The 17,657-nt window shown below is 37.9% G+C and overlaps 1 protein-coding gene across 1 annotated transcript in view; it reads right to left on the bottom strand.

Moving 5' to 3' along the window:
• LOC140240895 (complement factor B-like) overlaps positions 1 to 17,657 on the bottom strand; it is a 94,604-nt gene that overhangs the window by 47,403 nt on the left and 29,544 nt on the right. Inside the window, exons 13-16 of the mRNA XM_072320673.1 lie at positions 16,129 to 16,341; positions 12,792 to 12,910; positions 2,776 to 2,875; positions 1,343 to 1,534 (exon numbers count right to left, since the gene is read on the bottom strand). Of these exons, the coding sequence (XP_072176774.1) occupies positions 1,343 to 1,534; positions 2,776 to 2,875; positions 12,792 to 12,910; positions 16,129 to 16,341 (624 nt within the window). The remainder of the gene's footprint in view (positions 1 to 1,342; positions 1,535 to 2,775; positions 2,876 to 12,791; positions 12,911 to 16,128; positions 16,342 to 17,657) is intronic.

The following is a 17,657-nucleotide window of genomic DNA, read 5'->3' as shown; positions in this document are numbered from 1 at the left end:
AGCACCACCGTTACCATAAAGCCCAAGGGGGGGGGGGGGCACAATGTTCCCCCGCCCCCTACCAGATTTTTATTTGCCACTCCTTCGCCCTTTATCCGATTTCAACCACATTTGTTGACTTTCCTCAAATCTCATTGCGAACATTTTGATATATAATTTAGCCATATTTAATGTTGTATGGTTGCCATGGCGACCATAAACTGACAACCATGCCAGTCAGATTTTGAATTTCTTTTTTCGAAGTAATCATTATTCCGGAAAGTTTTTCTTACTATTTCCTTTGTTTTTATGTGACAAAAGCATAAAACAATCTATATACTCAGTAATAGAGATAATTGAAAAAATAGTATTTTCTAGAGATTGCCCTTCTATTTTGACTTATTTTGATTCCTTCAGCCAAGTTATTCTTCTAATATCATTAGTTTATCATATTATCAATCTGCAGTCTCAAAATTCCACTACTATGATAATATGAAATGTCACAACTATATATACATGTACCCATCCCAATCATTTCTTCTCAGGTCTCACAATGTATTTCTTTATGTTGATATGAATCGCAACCTCATGTGGTGATCTTGAGAAATTGAACCATATGATAAGATTCCACTTGCTTATCTTTTATGGCAAATATGAAAATTATTGGTCTGTGAGTTACTCTACCCATTTGCCAAACATGATGATACATCAAATAATAAACAAGTTATAGGGGGCACAATGTGCCCCCCCCCCCCGGGCTTGCAAAGGGTCAAAATAGCTTGGGCTTAATAGGGTTAACCTAAGCATGGATTAGAATGATCTTCTTCAAAAGTGAGCCAAAATGGACAAAATATCTGCCGACATCCAGTCTCTATAAAGTACCCAATCACCGAGTTTGAACAAAAGGGATCTCCTTGCCATACAGTTACTGCAGTCTTTTGAGTCCTTCTCATAACCACCTTGAAGCAACAACTATGCACGTCATACACAATAGAATAAAGAATATAGAATACAGCAAAATACATGAGATTACTTGTGTTTACATTATGCATACATGTATACGTACACACACACCAAGGAGCTTCAAACAGTACTAGATATTATGTGTGTGTGTGTGTGTGTGTGTGTACGTATACATATGTATATATATTATTGTATCAATGTATATACATGCATACGTACATACATACATGTACATACATACATACAAAAATAGTGCGTAATTGGAATATTGGCTATCACTTCCCTTTTCCAAAATACAGTGTATATTAATCGTCAATGTCGCACATGTTTAGCTGCGAAGTATGAAACTGATGTCATCGTCTATACATGTAAAATTTGAAATAGAATTATGAAGACATACCTGTATTTTCCCGATGTGGAAGGCATACAGTTCTGACGTAAGGGCCAAGCACCGCGTCGTGATTCAATTTAAGAAGGCCTATATCATCTAAGGGGACATCACGCTTCCAATAGTCTTCATGCCAAATGGCTTCGGTGACGTTAAACTCCTGTGATTTTTCATCGTGCTCGTCGGTTTTACGATTGGTGAGCCCTTGAAAAACAGTGCAGATTAGATAGGCCTGGGACATTAACGGGGCATTCCAGACAATCTACTGTATAGAATATTACATCATAATCCAACATAAATCAATAGTGTCATGTATGAATTTTTGGATTTTGTTTTTGTGGTCCTTGAGCAGTCCGTAGATAAACTCTGAAAAAGCACTGTTGCATAAGAAGATGGAATCAATCGCAATAGAGTTTTCAGAAACTTACATAATGCTTAATTTTCTGACTTATGTTTGATTTCAACGTTTATGCAACAGGGCCCAGAACAAGCACTTTATACACTGCAGAAAGTCCTGTGCTAAATATGGTGTTAAAAAAGCTGGTGTTAAATTTCCGATGCTCATTTAAATTTTGTGGTGTTAGAGTAACACCCCCGGGTATCACTTAAAATGTATTTTTTTTTTTTTTTGATAGGTTCTTCCTATAGTTACTGTTCTTCTTGTTGATTTTGAAGTTCAACATGACGATTGAGAACTTTCCGATAAAGTACTTGATTTTGGAAAAAACAGGTATGAACACATTTACACCACAGTAGCACCAGTTTGTGTGGTCTCCTATTGACACTGGGTGGGTGATATACCATTGACATTAACACCAGCAATATCAACTCAACACCCTGCGATGACATTGCGGAATTAACACTAGCGCATTGTCAAAAATATCACCAGCTACAATGTCAAATTAACACCACGAATTGCCAGATGAACATACTTTCTACACCTTTGAGAGTGGTCCTCTATTGACACTTGATCTATGTTATATCTAACACCCATGGTGTTAAATCTAACACGGATGTTTTTGCAGTGTTTATAGTTGTCTAAATCAAAATACAAACCTCAAATCCTTAAAATATAATATTATGTGAACAAAATATGCATTGGAATTACATTTACTTAGTGCAACCATATACCCGCAGATTTTAAGAAGGTATACATTGTATGCTATTTTCATTGACGTTAGATTTATCAATAACTTCTTGTACATATTAATCACTATTACATATATTCACAGTCGAGAGTCATTCCATAGTGTATTTACGAATCTATGCTGTACATATAGGGATGATGTAATAATGTTTGAAGAAGCCTGCTCGCCGGTACCGTGAATTAATGTAAAATAAGAACAAACAAGTAAACCATTTAGAAAGCATTTAGAAAGCACACATGAAAATTCCGTTCAACAGTCGTCACTGTAAAAATATCCACTACATTTCAAAGTACTTACCAAGAAGGACAGTGAAATCGGTTACATTCGTCTCATTAATGCAGTGAGCGGCAGTGAGAACCCAATTCCTTGCGATCAACGTACCACCGCAGTCGAAACGCTAGATATGGAAGGGAAAATAGCAAAAGTTTAAATGGTTTCAATCACATAAAGTCATGTCATGTTTCCTAAAATAAGAATAATAATAATAATAAAAACTCTCCCCTCTCTCACGTCCCCTGTGCTCTTCATCCATTGTCTGTACATTGCATGCACATCACAGCACATGCATGGCATGCACAACACGGCTTAGCACTCACCTCAGCACAATATTATAGCAAAGAATGCATATTGAAAACAAATAAACGATAACTATTTTGAATTTTCCCTCTATTCTGTTTGACCTTACAAATTACAACGATATTTTGGATTCAAATGATCATTGATTCTATTTTGTAGACACGTCTGTTTGAAAGTTATGTAAATCGAATTTAAGCTTCGAATATTACCCCGAGGCCTCGATCCATGTCAAGCTGCTGCTTATGATCGTGGTCTCCTGCTTTATATATTATAACTCAATTATAATGTCTAGAAATGTTCAGTTCTAAGATTAATTCATTCAAATCCTCCTCTTTTATTTTTTCCTGAAATTCATTTATTGCAACGACATGACATATTCTGAATGAATAATCAGTCATCATTTAGATATTTTTACAACTTTTAATTCCACGTTTTCCTTCTGAATATTTATTGTGAATGATGCTATGCTATACGTCTCATACATTGAATACTGTCATGTTCATAGTGTATGCATGTACTTTGAATTCATTTGTAAGACAGTTTTCTAGCTTATGAGTCGTGTAATGTTATTTCTAAATCTATGTATTCTTTTATTATGTGTAATTTGGAAAAAGGCAGAAATAAAACCAAACCAAACCAAACCAAACCAAACATTGAGGAGCCCATATAAATCATCATGTTTTAAAAACAATTTGAGCGATCAAATGATTTACTCATCCATAATTTGCAATATAAACTATACAAGTGCAACTTCATACCATGTTCACGTTAACACATGCATGGACACTCAAGAGTAAAATCAAACATTCAAAACACAACCAATTTGGTTTTTTACCCAACCGAAAAAAAAAAAATAGAAGAGCTTGTATCCCTTGCATTTTTTTTTAAATTCTGGAATATCCTGGCAATTTCCGACAGTCGGGAGACATGTAGGCCTACGTCCGTTGTTGATAATCATCTATTACGGAAAAGAGGATATGCTGTATACTTTCATCTAGGAAGGCCTAGAGGCAGCTGAAGCGAGAAATGCAAGTCGATGATTCCACGGGTGCACGTCACGAGCCCGACACCCACGAGTCATACAGCCCACAAGTCATACAGCCCATAAGTCATACAGCTCACAAGTTATACAGCCCACGAGTCATACAGCTCACAAGTCATAAAGCCCACGAGTCATACAGCTCACAAGTCATACAGCCCACCAGTCATACAGCCCGTGAGTTATACAGCTCACGAGTCATACAGCCCATTATTTCGACACTAAGCTAAGAAGGCCCACGAGACCGACACATTAAGCCCCGTGTTGTATCTGTCGAATTCGTGGACTGTTTTTTTACCTAGTGTCGAACTCATGGGCTTTATTTGCCTAGTGTCGAACTCATGGGCTGTATGACTCGTGAGCTGTATGACTCATGGACCTGTTTCCAATGTCGAACTCGTGGGCTGTATGACTCGTGGGTGTCGGTCTAGTGGGATGACCCCGATTCCACTACGTCAGCTAGTTTTCATGATGTGGCTTCACCAATATCAATCTTTAGCCAAAAACATAAGAAACTTCCGTAACTTCTCAATTCCAAATTCTATAACTACATAGGCCCATTTTTTGAGAGATTTCTGGCACTGTGTGGTTGTCTTCACGGCCTGCTCCACGTTCCCCTTCAAGGTTTCATCGGCTGGCAAAAAAAAAAAAAAAAAAAAAAAAACCGCTCTGGTACAACTTGCAATGGCCAAAAAGGGTTTTTTTTTTCTTTATTGTCACCTCCGGCAACACGTCCGGTGTGAAAAAAAAAAGTGGGGAGGGAAAAGGTGCCCAAAAGTGGTTGTACCCTATTTATTCCTATATATTTTGCAAAAAGTGGGAGGGGAAGCCGCCCCCTCTCCCTCCCCCCCCCCCCGCACCGGATATGGTCTTATAATATACTGTTTGTTGCAGTCCACCAGTAGTCCTGAATAAGGGGCAGAGCGCAGCACTCTTAACACTAAACTTTTTCTTTTCTCTCTTTAAGATTATCATCAACTTTAGTGCTCTAGTTTATCATGTATATCAATATCGCTTTTCAATTCAACAATGATTATGTAAAATGGTATTTCAGTTTCTGTTCAAATCATTTATCAAAGCATTTTAAGGGCTTCTTTTTTTTTGTAACGTGAAGAAAACGTCTCCTATCCATCGAGTCAATCAAGTACTTTTTGAATAGGATTATAATGCGTGTTTGCAGTATCAGAAAACCAAAATACATTCACAGAATCAATGGAAGGAACTTACTATAAGATGCATTACTCTTTACCCTTTCCCCCCCCCCCCGCCATACCCACCATTTTCGTTACTATGTGTTGATATCTGAGATAAAATAGCAAAACGCGCTATACATTTTATAGATGATGACTGGCGGGGGAGGGAACATACCGAATGTTCCCCCGAAGGGTTTGAAATGCTATTGAGGGAGGTTATAGGTCTCAAGACGAAGTCGAGGGACTTAAAGCCTCCCGAAACAGCATTTCAAACCCTGAGGGAGGAACGTTTGGTACAAGTCGTTATCTGTTACATATTACAGTCCAGGCAACTACCCTGTGAAGGATAACGCCGAAATACCCTATAGCAGTCAGTCCGCAGCACGTATGCTAATGAGCCGATCCGGCAAGATTTATTCAGCACTCTCGTTGACGATCTTTGCGTTCGAAAGGTGTCTCGTCGTGCGAGATTTTACGAGACTTTGATAGGGCTATGGTTTTCACAGTGTAGTGACTTGTACATACATTCGTCATGGCTACAAGTCACGGTAAATTGTTCTCCAGACTTTGATCTTTATTTTGATACTAAATTTGCGTATAACATCGGATCTTATCATGACTATATAATCAGTTGAATTTGCGTAAATTTTACCTGCTTTTCACGGAAGATTTTGTCGTCTAAACTTCTTTTTTGGTTCCTGACCGGATTAAGAAACTGTTGTTTCTGATTTTGGCTTTTTCGTAGAGAGGAAATTTAGATGCTCATCATATATTGGAGTCAAGGAGACGCAAGCATGATTTATACTAGTTTTTCCGTTTTGAAATGTCTGTAATTCTCACTCCCACAAAGTGTACAGTGGCGCGAAAGAGCTCTCTCATTGGACAGTGCTTGCATTCAGCGCTTGAACTACACGCGTGCCAAGAAACCGCAAGTGGCATGAAACCGTTATGTAGCAGCGTAATGACGTAATGCAAGCGCTGAATGCAAGCGCTGTCCAATGAGAGAGCTTACTCTTGAGATTGCACGGTTTCAAGCTGATCAGCACTGACATCAATGTATATTTTACTGGTTCCTGACCGGATTAAGCAACAAATTGTCAAGATATTTACATGGATACAAAGATTAGGAGGTGGACTACCAAATAAAGTATTTTCATTGAGACGCAAGGTGAATTTGATATTTTTTTTGACGTCTTGAACGTGTACTGCAAGAATTACTTTTTTCATCATTTTTCAAGCTCAAATTACGCTACAATATTTTTCATTTACAATAATTTGAGTAACATGTGACGATAGTTTACATATTTTCCTTGAATTTGATACCAAATTTGTGAACATAAGGTGTATTTTTGCTGCCGAAAGCCCAAGGACAAAATCCCCTTACGCAGCTCATTACGTATGCAAGCCTAGAGCGGGCTTGCATACGACTTGAATAAATACGAGCGAATTATCGGGTGCTGCGGACTGACTGATAGAGGATAAAACGGGAGAACCGAGCGAGCTCGCCGAACCTGGCTCTGTGCCAAGCGAATCGCCTTCACGTGTAAAGTCTATGGGAACCGACAAAACCGCTTCGACATGCGTGTGTTTAAACACACACGGTGTATTTTGCTCCCCGCGGATTGCGCTCCTTTTCCCTCAGAGTGAAGATTATTAGTCTTTCTTTTCATAGACCCTTTTGCAGGATAATCCGCGGGGAGCAAAATTCACACGCTCTCTGTCATAGCACAACATGTTCGAAAATTTTGTCCACTTAGTCTCATTCAATCCGGTCTGAATTTTGTCAGGCTATCGCTACTGACACAGAGAAAAACGCGCACACACCGCGTGCCTCCGTGCTGTTAGCCCACGTGGAATGGTTATCGTATTGCTCTCTGGCTCGCGTTGCTTGCTTGGTTGCCGCTGTTCGCTGCTGTACGAAGGAACCTCACTCATCTCACATTTGATTTAATGTACATGTAATCACAACTGTAAATTTCGGAAATGAATTATGTAGAATGAAACCGATGCTTACATCTTTATAGTATGAACTTCAGGGGACATTAAAAGATGGTATCAACGCAGTTTATCAGAAAAATCAAATGTGAACTGATCACGTCCCTGCGTCATTGGGAAAATGCTGTGACATTGAAAAGGCAGTCTCGCTCGGCAGAGTGTCTGCTGTGGAAAGTTACGTACACCAGGGAGGTGACCCACCTCCCTGCGTACACATACCAGCCAGGGTTCTTCGGTGGGGTGGGGGAGTGATGTTGTTTTTTTTTATCTTAATTCCTTAGTGGGGTTTCCTCGATACCAGTCAGCTGCCACTGAGACCTTACATTAGCATGGTACAGTCTATCCCTGTGCACTAACTAGGCATAATTATTCAATTCTCTTTCCATCTCCCTGAATTATGGAATATACGCTGCCATGACTGCATCGATAACATTATATGAAGACTAAGATGGCGTTTTGTGTTATATCTACTTGGGATTGTGAGAGAATCATAACTGAAAATACAGCTGTAGTTCCAGTTGAGGAGATGTGTGATACCATCGTCTTTACAGTTCGGCAAGTGTACCGGCCACGGGCAGGTAGGAGAACGAAATCCATTCAGTTGCCAAAACTGGGTTTTGAAATTGCGTTCGATCGTCGAGAAGATGTTCTTACTCTTATATTATAGATGCGTATATTATACTAATATCCACACTGCAGATGATGCAAGATGTGACTATTAAATACAGATTTAATAATTGATACATCATGAAATGATTTGAAAAGAAAAAAAAATAGTTATACGTTCTTCTCAAGAAACAAGTCACAACTGTATCTTGATAACATATAAGATACTCGAATTCAGCACTTTCTGAATGAAGCCAGTTTTCGTTTTGTTTTTGCTTTTGATGTTGTTGACACCCTTGTGTTTGCTGTGGGTGCTTGTGCTTGTGTGCGTACATGAGTGTGGGGGAACTGTGTATTTTGTTTATTTTTGTGTTTATATCATCCTGCAACGACGTGTACTTAGTGTAGTTTAAATTAGTTTGGATTTGTGCAAATTGTTGCAATCCATCTTAGCGCGAGTTACTTTACAATACTTGGTGGATGTGAAGACTGTGTGGTATCTCCCCGGCTGGTATGTGACGCTGCGACTTTTCCGGCCTGCATGTGGGTGTACAGGGCCACCCAGCTCATGGCGAGCGTGCAGCGCTCGCACGAGCCAGCAAAATCCGCAGAATTTCTAGTCATAAATCGGAACGACCGGCAATGAGAATAGAGATAACGATCGCAACACGTCGTTGAGCCGCTGAATAGCCCTGAGAGGGTATTTCAGGTTTATCCCTCACAGGGTACTTGCTTGGACTGTATTATATAGTCCAAGAGCATTAAGTCAAAAAAGGCTTAAACCTGGACATTCCTGGTAACAAGCTGTTTTTTCAGGATAGGTCCAGAAAAATGTCTAAAATAACATACTAAAAGTCCTCATAAATCCTCTTTGAGCATTTTCCGCAATTCAAGATGGCGTCCACAATGGCCGCCTTTTCCAGAAATTCTTATAACTTTTCAACCAGAGAACCAAAATACAAAATTTAAATGTCTAAATATATGTTTTGAAGCAATAAAAACACTTAACAAGAGATGTTGATGCACGCAAGTACCGTAATCCAAGATGGCGTCCAAAGTGGCCGCCATTTTCTGAAATTCTTATAGCTTTCCAGCCAGGTAACCCAAATACAAGATTTAGATGTCTAAATATATGTTTTGAAGGATGAAGAACTCAATAAAATACATATTAAGAATTTTGCAGCATGTAAGTACCGTAATCCAAGATGGAGTCCAAAATGGCCGCCATTTCCTAACTTTTTTTATAACCTTTCAACTGGGAAACCAATACACAATTTCATATGTTTCGAAACATGAAGAGCTCAATACAATACATGTTACGAGATTTTGACGCACGCATGTACCTATTAAACCGCTCGATCTCTTCCTAAAATGCAAAATGGCGTGCAAAATGGCTGGCAGTCACAATTTTATCTCACAATCATGTAAATAAATGTCAGTATAGTTTATAAAAAACTTTTTATTCAAAAAAATAATTCTTCTGTGTAAAGTATACAAATGAAAACATTTGGGTGTTAAACTCAAGGGCCCGAATTCACGAAGGTGGTACAAATGAAACCATGGTTTAAACCATGGACAAAAACCATGGAGTGCCAAGTGTCGCATGGAATATTTCGTTACAAAATCAGTCATTTCGTCGATGAAATTATTATTTTGTAACGAAATGACAACATTTTGTATCTAAATGAACATTTCGTTCACGAAATGGTAATTTCGTAAACGAAACCGTCATTTTTTTCGACGAAATGACCAATTTTGTAACGAAATATTCCATGTGACACTTGGCGCTCCATGGTTTTTGTCCATGGTTTAAACCATGGTTTCATTTGTACCACCTTCGTGAATTCGGGCCAAGGAGTGTGTACTTGTTACGAGAGAAACATTTCATCATCAGATTTGGTGCTAAACAGAGAGCCTACTAGAAGGCAATATCTTTTTACCACATGGTCTTTTCGTCACCTCAAGCACATGAGATGAAAACTTAGTGCTAGCCCCTTTTTATTACCAACGCATTTGATGTCTACCATGAGGCGAGTTCCAGTTGAAACTGTCAGTTATCACTTGAGAAGTAAAAACAATTCTTTTTGATATATGTGCTACATAAATGTTCAAAACTAGTATCTGCATGTGCTACAAAATAATGTGTAATTCATCACATGACAGTGAATTTATTTCGGTGCATTATATTGCTCTACCTAAAAATAGTGTCTAAAATATCTCATTCATTTCATGTAAATTATGTAAAATTATACAATAGATAGAAATCAGAGAATATGGCACTCATGATTATTGGTACATGGAGGAGGGGTACTCCTCTCCCACGAGAGGGATTTTTTTTTTTTTTTTTTACTCGAAAGTGAAACATATACTGCAAACGTGTGTAAGATATTGAATTATTTCCATCAAAGAGTAGGAAATAATCTTATATAAATTAGTATTCAGGGAAATGGGCAATATATGGGAGGGTGTGGAAGGGGGATCCCCTCCCTCTCCCCCCAACATGAGGGAGATATCAAACTTGACATTCACACATCTGATGCACCCTATTGGTGAAATATTAGATTTTTGTTTCCATCAAAAAAGGAACAAAAAGATATAATAATTATAATCATGAATTGCGCGGTCATAGGGTTGCTCACTCCCACACGAGGGAAAATTTTCGTATTTTCAGACTTGAAATTCACAATGCTGTTGCACCCATTTGGTGAAAAATCCGATATTTGCTTTGTATTTGAAAACGTTAGGAAAAATATATATTCAGGAAAGTGTCGGGGAGGGAGAAGTGTGAGAGGAGAATACTCCTTTCCATACGATGGAGATTTTGGCATTTTCCAATTTGAAATTCAGAAATTTAGCGCTTTGTATGAAATATTTGAGATTTGCTATTGTCCTAAAAGTTAGAAAATATATATGTATGGAAATATGCGGAAGCGGTGTACGAGGTGATGCACCCTCCCAGGAAATGGAGATTTTTTATTTTCAGGTTACGGGTTTTATGGTGCGCACTGCTGATGAAATACTAGATTTTTGTTTCTATCAAAAAGTGTATGTAGAAAAAAGACTTGTATATTCAAGGCAATGGGCTAGAAGAGGATGTGGGGAGGGGATCACTTTCGACTGGAGGGCGTTTTGCATTTTTATGATCGTCATTAATCGGCATTAATAGTGCACCCTTGGAGTTATATTGATTGTCTCCTCAAAGAGTAGACAATTCATAGTCTCGGTATGCCCATCCCCTCCAACACGATGGAGCTTTTACACTTGAATTGAAATGAAAATAATTATATCATTTACACACATTTGATGGAATATTTCGGAATTGTTAATCAAAGGGGTATTTAATTCTTATTGGGGGAAGTGAGCGATGGAAGGGTTAGGAAGGGCAAATTACCCTCCAATATGAGGGAAATAACTTTTGCATTTTGCAAGTGAAAGATCTAGTGCACAATTTTTGATGACATATTCGGAAATTTGTTAATTTCGGAAGTGTACGAAGTCTATGGAAAGGGACCAAGCGAGGGACGTTTAGCATGTTTATGATTGCAATTCAATGACAAAGTGCAAATACTTCAGGTTGAATATTTAGAAAATAATGATTGTACAGGCCACCCCCTTCCCCAAGGGGGGGGGGGGGAGGGGAATGCATTCAACTCAACCTATACACGTGTTGTGTACATTTGAGGGAAAGATTCCACTGGACCTTCTTAGTTGTTGAATCTCGGACATTATGTTGAATTTCTTTGTCTCTTGAAACAGGCTAAAAACAGCAACTTTTGATAAACAAACGGCGGCCATTTTGGCCAAAATTTAGTTAAAAAAAAAAATAATAATTTTGTTTCTATTGAGAAATAAAAAAATTAATTTTCGCGATGAACTCACGAAGTTTTATTTGTACTTACGTGCTTCATGATGTCTGAATAAGTATTTCTTTGGGTTCCCTATGTCTCAAAATATATATTTATACATTTATGAGAAAAAACAAGAAAAGGCAGCCTTTTTGGACACCAATTTGGATTTCTGAAAGCAGTAAGTGATTCAAAATCTCTGAATAAGTATTATGTATTTGGTTCCTTGTGACTCAAAACGTATATTTCGACATTCCAAGTGTGTACAGTTCAAATCTATACACTTGCAAAATTATGAGAAAAAAAAAATAAGGAAATGGCGGACATTTTGGACGCCATCTTGGATTACGGTACTTGCGTGCTTCAAAATTCTTCATATGCATTTTATTGAGTTCTTCATCTTTCAAAACATTTATTTAGACTACCTGGTTACCTGGCTGAAAATCTACAAGAATTTCAGAAAATGGCGGCCATTTTGGACGCCATCTTGGATTACGGTACTTGCGTGCATCAACATCTCTAATATGTGTTTCATTTAGTTCTTCATGCTTTGAAATATATATTTAGACATTCGAAATTTGTATTTTGGTTCTCTGGTTATAAGTTATAAGAATTTCTGGAAAATGGCGGCCATTTTGGACGCCATCTTGGATTGCGGAAAACGCTCAAAGAGGATGTATGTTATTCTAGACATTTTCTGGACCTATCCTAAAAAAAAATCAGCTTATTACCAAAAATGTCCAGGTTAAAACTAATGCTCTTGGACTAATATGGGTCAGTCAAATTATCACACTTTCGTACGCATTACAATAATCGGTCATCTGATTTTTCACATTGTATGGAATAAGCGAATTTATCCTATCGATTGCGTGAAAAATATGATCGTTCAATCGTTGGTATCGTTTGTCGTTTGTTACGAGAAAATGTTTTCGCATGGGAAAACATATAACAACAACATTCTGCCCATGGGCGAACATGACCAATGTGCCTCCATCACGTGACTGTGTTTAGCCAATCACTAACCGGTATTTGACTGACCCATTTAATATAACAAATTACCTTATCGCCGTTCTTGTTATCTTTGTAAATGGCCGCCATCCAGGGATATTCACCGCTACCAGCTTTCATCGCGTCCGGCTCCTCAAAGTTAGTGCCAGCCTTCCCGCACTGAGTGTAATCTGTTCAGTGAGAAAGATCACTTGCCTAATAATCGCCTCATATTATGATTCTAACATTACTCTTTAGTCCCCTAAAGGAAGAAAGAATTAAACAAACAAACGAACGAACAACAAACTAAGGAAGAAATTCCTAAAACATTGCTGCACATATGCACGAAGACAGATAGTAATACTCACACATGTGAAACTTTTCATTGGTTTGTTCTGTTCTGTTAAATTTGTTTGTTTGTTTGTTTGATTGATTTTTATTTGGGGGGGGGGTCGGAGGGGGTGTGGGAGTGTGGGTGTGTGAGGCAAGTGGGCTCGGGCTGGGGCAGTATTCGGGTTGGGTCAAGAGCTAATATAATGATCAACTTCCTCCCCTGGGCAGAACCTTTTGAAAGACCTGAGCTTTGATGTGTACGTTTTTGAATTCTTTGTTTGATTTTTTATTTGGTAACTTTCTAAAGAGCCGAAGGCGTACGAGTGGTGATGTAGTGCCCCGTCACTCTTGTCCATCTTTCATAACCCTGCTTCTATAAGATAGTGCTAAAACTGGCACCATGACATAGCATGCTCAGTGATTTCTGCATATAGCAGTAACGGGTACTCTATTTTGGCATTAGACATTGTCATAACAAAATATTTCCTAAAAAGTTCACACATTTCTAATCGCAATAAACTATATTATCAAGTTCTTTAAGAGTCATCAAATTTAGACATAGGATAAGAAAGCCACTTTACATTTTTTTTTTCTCGAAACAGTCATCACCATGTTGATAATTGTGTACAACCCTATATAAGATTTGGGTAATTATTGTCGTTAGTTTCGGGGGGGGGGGGGGGGAGGGGAATTTCATCAAGCGTTTTGTCAGATGTATTTTTTTTTTTACCTGACAAATTGTTATGAGCTACTGAAATCCTTGCGTCTGACTGACTGAGAGTAAATTTTTGTCTGACAAGTTTTTCGGACGAAAAGCTTCATGAAAATCCCCCACGCCCCACGCCCCCACGCCCCCGGTCACCCTTCGTCCTGCACACAAATCATGATTATGCATAAATATGTATAGTCCGCCAACGATTGTGCCTTCTGGACTGAATAACTTCATACAATAATTTTTTTTTTCCAGAAAAAATGTCATCATGGATAAGGCATTGCTGACATCTCCAATGATTTTAAAGTCTGAAAAACATTGTGAAACTTTGAAAAAAAAACCCCATTATTACTATGTCCTGTTTTGATGATTTCTGTATTATTCTGCTGGGTTCGACCATAATTACTAAAGTCAACTTAATGAAAAAATAGAAACGCATGTTAATGTAGATATATTTAAGAAATACAGAGCACACTGGAAATTACTGCAAGGGTGAACTTCTCTTGAAAAATTACTACGTTTCGATTTTGGTGCCACACATCCCACTTGAGATGGAGATAAGATAATAATATTTCGTAACTTACTTTAACACAAAGAGGAGTGTGCACATTCGTAGTAACAGCATCAAAACTTAGAGATTTATTGATCTCACAGACCTCTGAGTCTTTCTCTGACGTCTGCTTATTCTTTTTTTTTCGGGTGTTTGTTAGAAGCATCCTGATTATCATCATACAATTCCACACCATGCTCACGTTGATTTTAACAGATGGCGTCCAATTTGCATAATGTAGTTGCTATTTTTATAACTATTTCATGAAAATATTTCATGAAACATTAATTTCCATGACAACAGTTACCTCAGTTAGGTCTGATTACAATGAAAACCCTAACAACCTAGTTGTTTGAATATGTATTCTAATGTTTAAACGGAATTCCACTTCAGTTCAAAGTTATTCTGGAAAGAAAACCGTTATAACTTCGTAAGACCGACAGTGAAATTTTGATCAAAATGGGTTGAAAACTTGGGAATTCAGGAAATTATCATGCCTTTTTCCTCAGCAACACAGTTCAGGAAAAAAAAAAATGATTATTGATATGCAAATGAGGAGCTACTGATATAACCACTGGACAACTTTTTATTGATCGTGTACGGAAAAAAAAAAAACACACGCACACACAGAGAAATAAATTTAGATTTTTCTGCTGTATTCATTTAACAGAATGTTATTTGGCTGACTAACTTCAACATGATGATCAGTCAGATATGTAAGGAATTCAGACTGGGCTTTATTTGCATATTTGTATTTTACCACAAAAAAAAAAAGAAGAAAAAGAAATAAAAGTTCTGAGGCGGATATATTATCAACTAACTTGTTTGCATATGTTTGCACATGTCTGCATATGTTTGCGCAATGACTGCCTAATAAGTGTTTTGTTTAAATTAGCAAAACCATGGCTATGCATAATTTCATAACTTCGTGAATTTGTTTGATTTTGAAGAAATGTTCACTGTTAAGCTTATGAAATTAACCTCTTTTGTATTTGTCCAACTAGAATTCGTCCAGAATTCTCTAAATTCAGGTCCGCAATGGGGGGGGGGGGGGGGTGTTCAGGGGGTTCCGCGGACCCCCCCCCCCCCCCACACACACACACAAACACACTTTTGCCTGCATTTTGAGTCTATTTGGTATTGGTTGGTGTGTGCAAATTAACGGAATTGAACATCTCATATAAACTTGAACTAACAAGGTCCACTTTTCTTATTCTGAACCTCCATCCCCCACCCCCCCCCCCCCCGCGATAAAATTCCTAGTTACGGGCCTGAAATTCAACACTGTACATGACGTGGATGATCAGTACTGTATCGAGAATCCTTTTTTTCTTCTTCCTATTTTCCAACCATGTTATCAGTTCTTCTTCATCTTTCTGTCTTACCTTTCCTGTTCTAGTTTCTGCGTTTCTGCATGACAGCGACTTAGTTTGTGGATTTGTCTGGGTGTTTGTCTAGGGGCAGTTAGGTTTTTATCTGTAGTTTGTGTAATTCATTTTGTAAATTTAATCTCATGTGTTAAGTAGAAGATCAATCATATAAGATGTTACTATATGTTTGGGGGAATGCACCCTACAAGCTTTGCTTCTTCAGCATTCCTCCCCATCTCCTGCATTTCCTAATTTCAGATTTTTTTTGGTGCTTTTTTCTTTGTCACCGTGTTATTTGTATCTATCAATTCCACTTATCATATTTTGTAATATTCACATATACATGTATATGTATTTATATTTTATGTGGAAGGAAAATGTATTTACAAGTTCTGTTGGAGATGGAAAAAAAGAAATGAAATGAAATGAAAATCCAGTACGCACCTCTTTCAGAACTGGTGATATTGCGTACGATCTCGTCCAGTTTCACGTAGTCCTCCAGATAGTAAATGTGATGTTTATGTGGCATGGAGGCGATGGCCGCCAGCTTCTCTTTGTTCACCTGTGGCCCCAACCCGATGCAGAGGATCTCCACACGATGGTCTCGTTTCAGTTCATCGGCAATGTGATCCGGTTTGCCGCCCATGTTGTTCATGCCTGATACGTGCCAAGCACACACACACACACACACACACGTATAGATACATGCAGAAAAAACAACAAATATGAAAGACCAGTTATGACGATCTGGGTATCAATGTCAGAATATGGGCCTAAACTTATTCAACCGTCTGCCTATTTTTTTTTTAATAGTTTTCCCCTATTTCGAGGTTGCTGAATCATGGAGCTTTTGAAATGTTCAAGATGGCCGCCAAAACGGCGGCCAAAATCTGAATTCTAAATAGTACTTGCATTTCCATTATTATATTAGTAGATGGTAAAAAAGACACAAAAAATAAGGTTGACTGAATTTCAAGGGTGTGAACCCAACTCTAGATGATGCAGCTCTAATTGCATCTTGAGGATTCAGAGATATTCAAGATGGCCCCCGAAAGTTAAAATTTTTGTATATTTACTTTTAAATGATGAAAAGTAATAAAAGATTTTATGATTTTAACCTATTTCGAAGGTGCTGAATCCGAATATGGATATGGCAACGCTTGTTTTCCTGCTTTGAGATGTCCAAAATGGCCGACAAAATTTCAGTTGTAATAAGTAGGGGAGCCTTTTTTTCCGTTTAAATTGAAAAAAAAATAATGATAATAATTTGATGGGTTTGCCCTATTTCCAGGTGCAGAAACCGAATCTTGTTGATGCAACTCTTGTACCGAGGATTATATATATATATATATATTTATATAACGTCTGAAGAGATCCTTGTCATTTGATTGGTTGTTTGACATTGGTTATTCTGCCCATTTCACTATGACGTCATCATCCGTGCAATTGTGGTTCCATTTACCGTGCAATTTTGGATCCATACGATTTGCTCCATTGCACGCTCACTGTTCTGTTAGCCCGGCATACTACGCGCATACGCTTGCGTTTTGCAGTGTATGTATGCGACAGCGAGCTACCTAGCGTTAAGCGCTCAATGAGCACTCTCGCGATCTCAAATTCTCCATTGTTTCTAAATAAATAAAACATGAAAGGACAAGGATCTCTTTCAGGCGTTATATAAAACAAATAATAAATGTTTTTTATTCGCGCAATGGACAGAATATTTCATTCGGTGAAAGATGAAATGTTTGATCCATTCAACTCGGCTGCGCCTCGTTGAATGGATCATTTCATCTTTCACCTCATGAAATATTCTGTCCATTGCACTCATAAACATTCATTATTTGTATAATATATATATATATATATATATATATATATAAAAGAAGACAGCCAAAATTGAAATTCAAATTGAAGCATTTCCCTATAAATGGTGAATTTTTCCATTCGAAATGATGGTATTACCCTTTTTT

Source organism: Diadema setosum, chromosome 17 (assembly GCF_964275005.1).
Source record: "Diadema setosum chromosome 17, eeDiaSeto1, whole genome shotgun sequence".
NCBI classification, from domain to species: Eukaryota; Metazoa; Echinodermata; class Echinoidea; order Diadematoida; family Diadematidae; genus Diadema; species Diadema setosum.
This window is presented reverse-complemented; position numbering and strand designations above follow the sequence as displayed.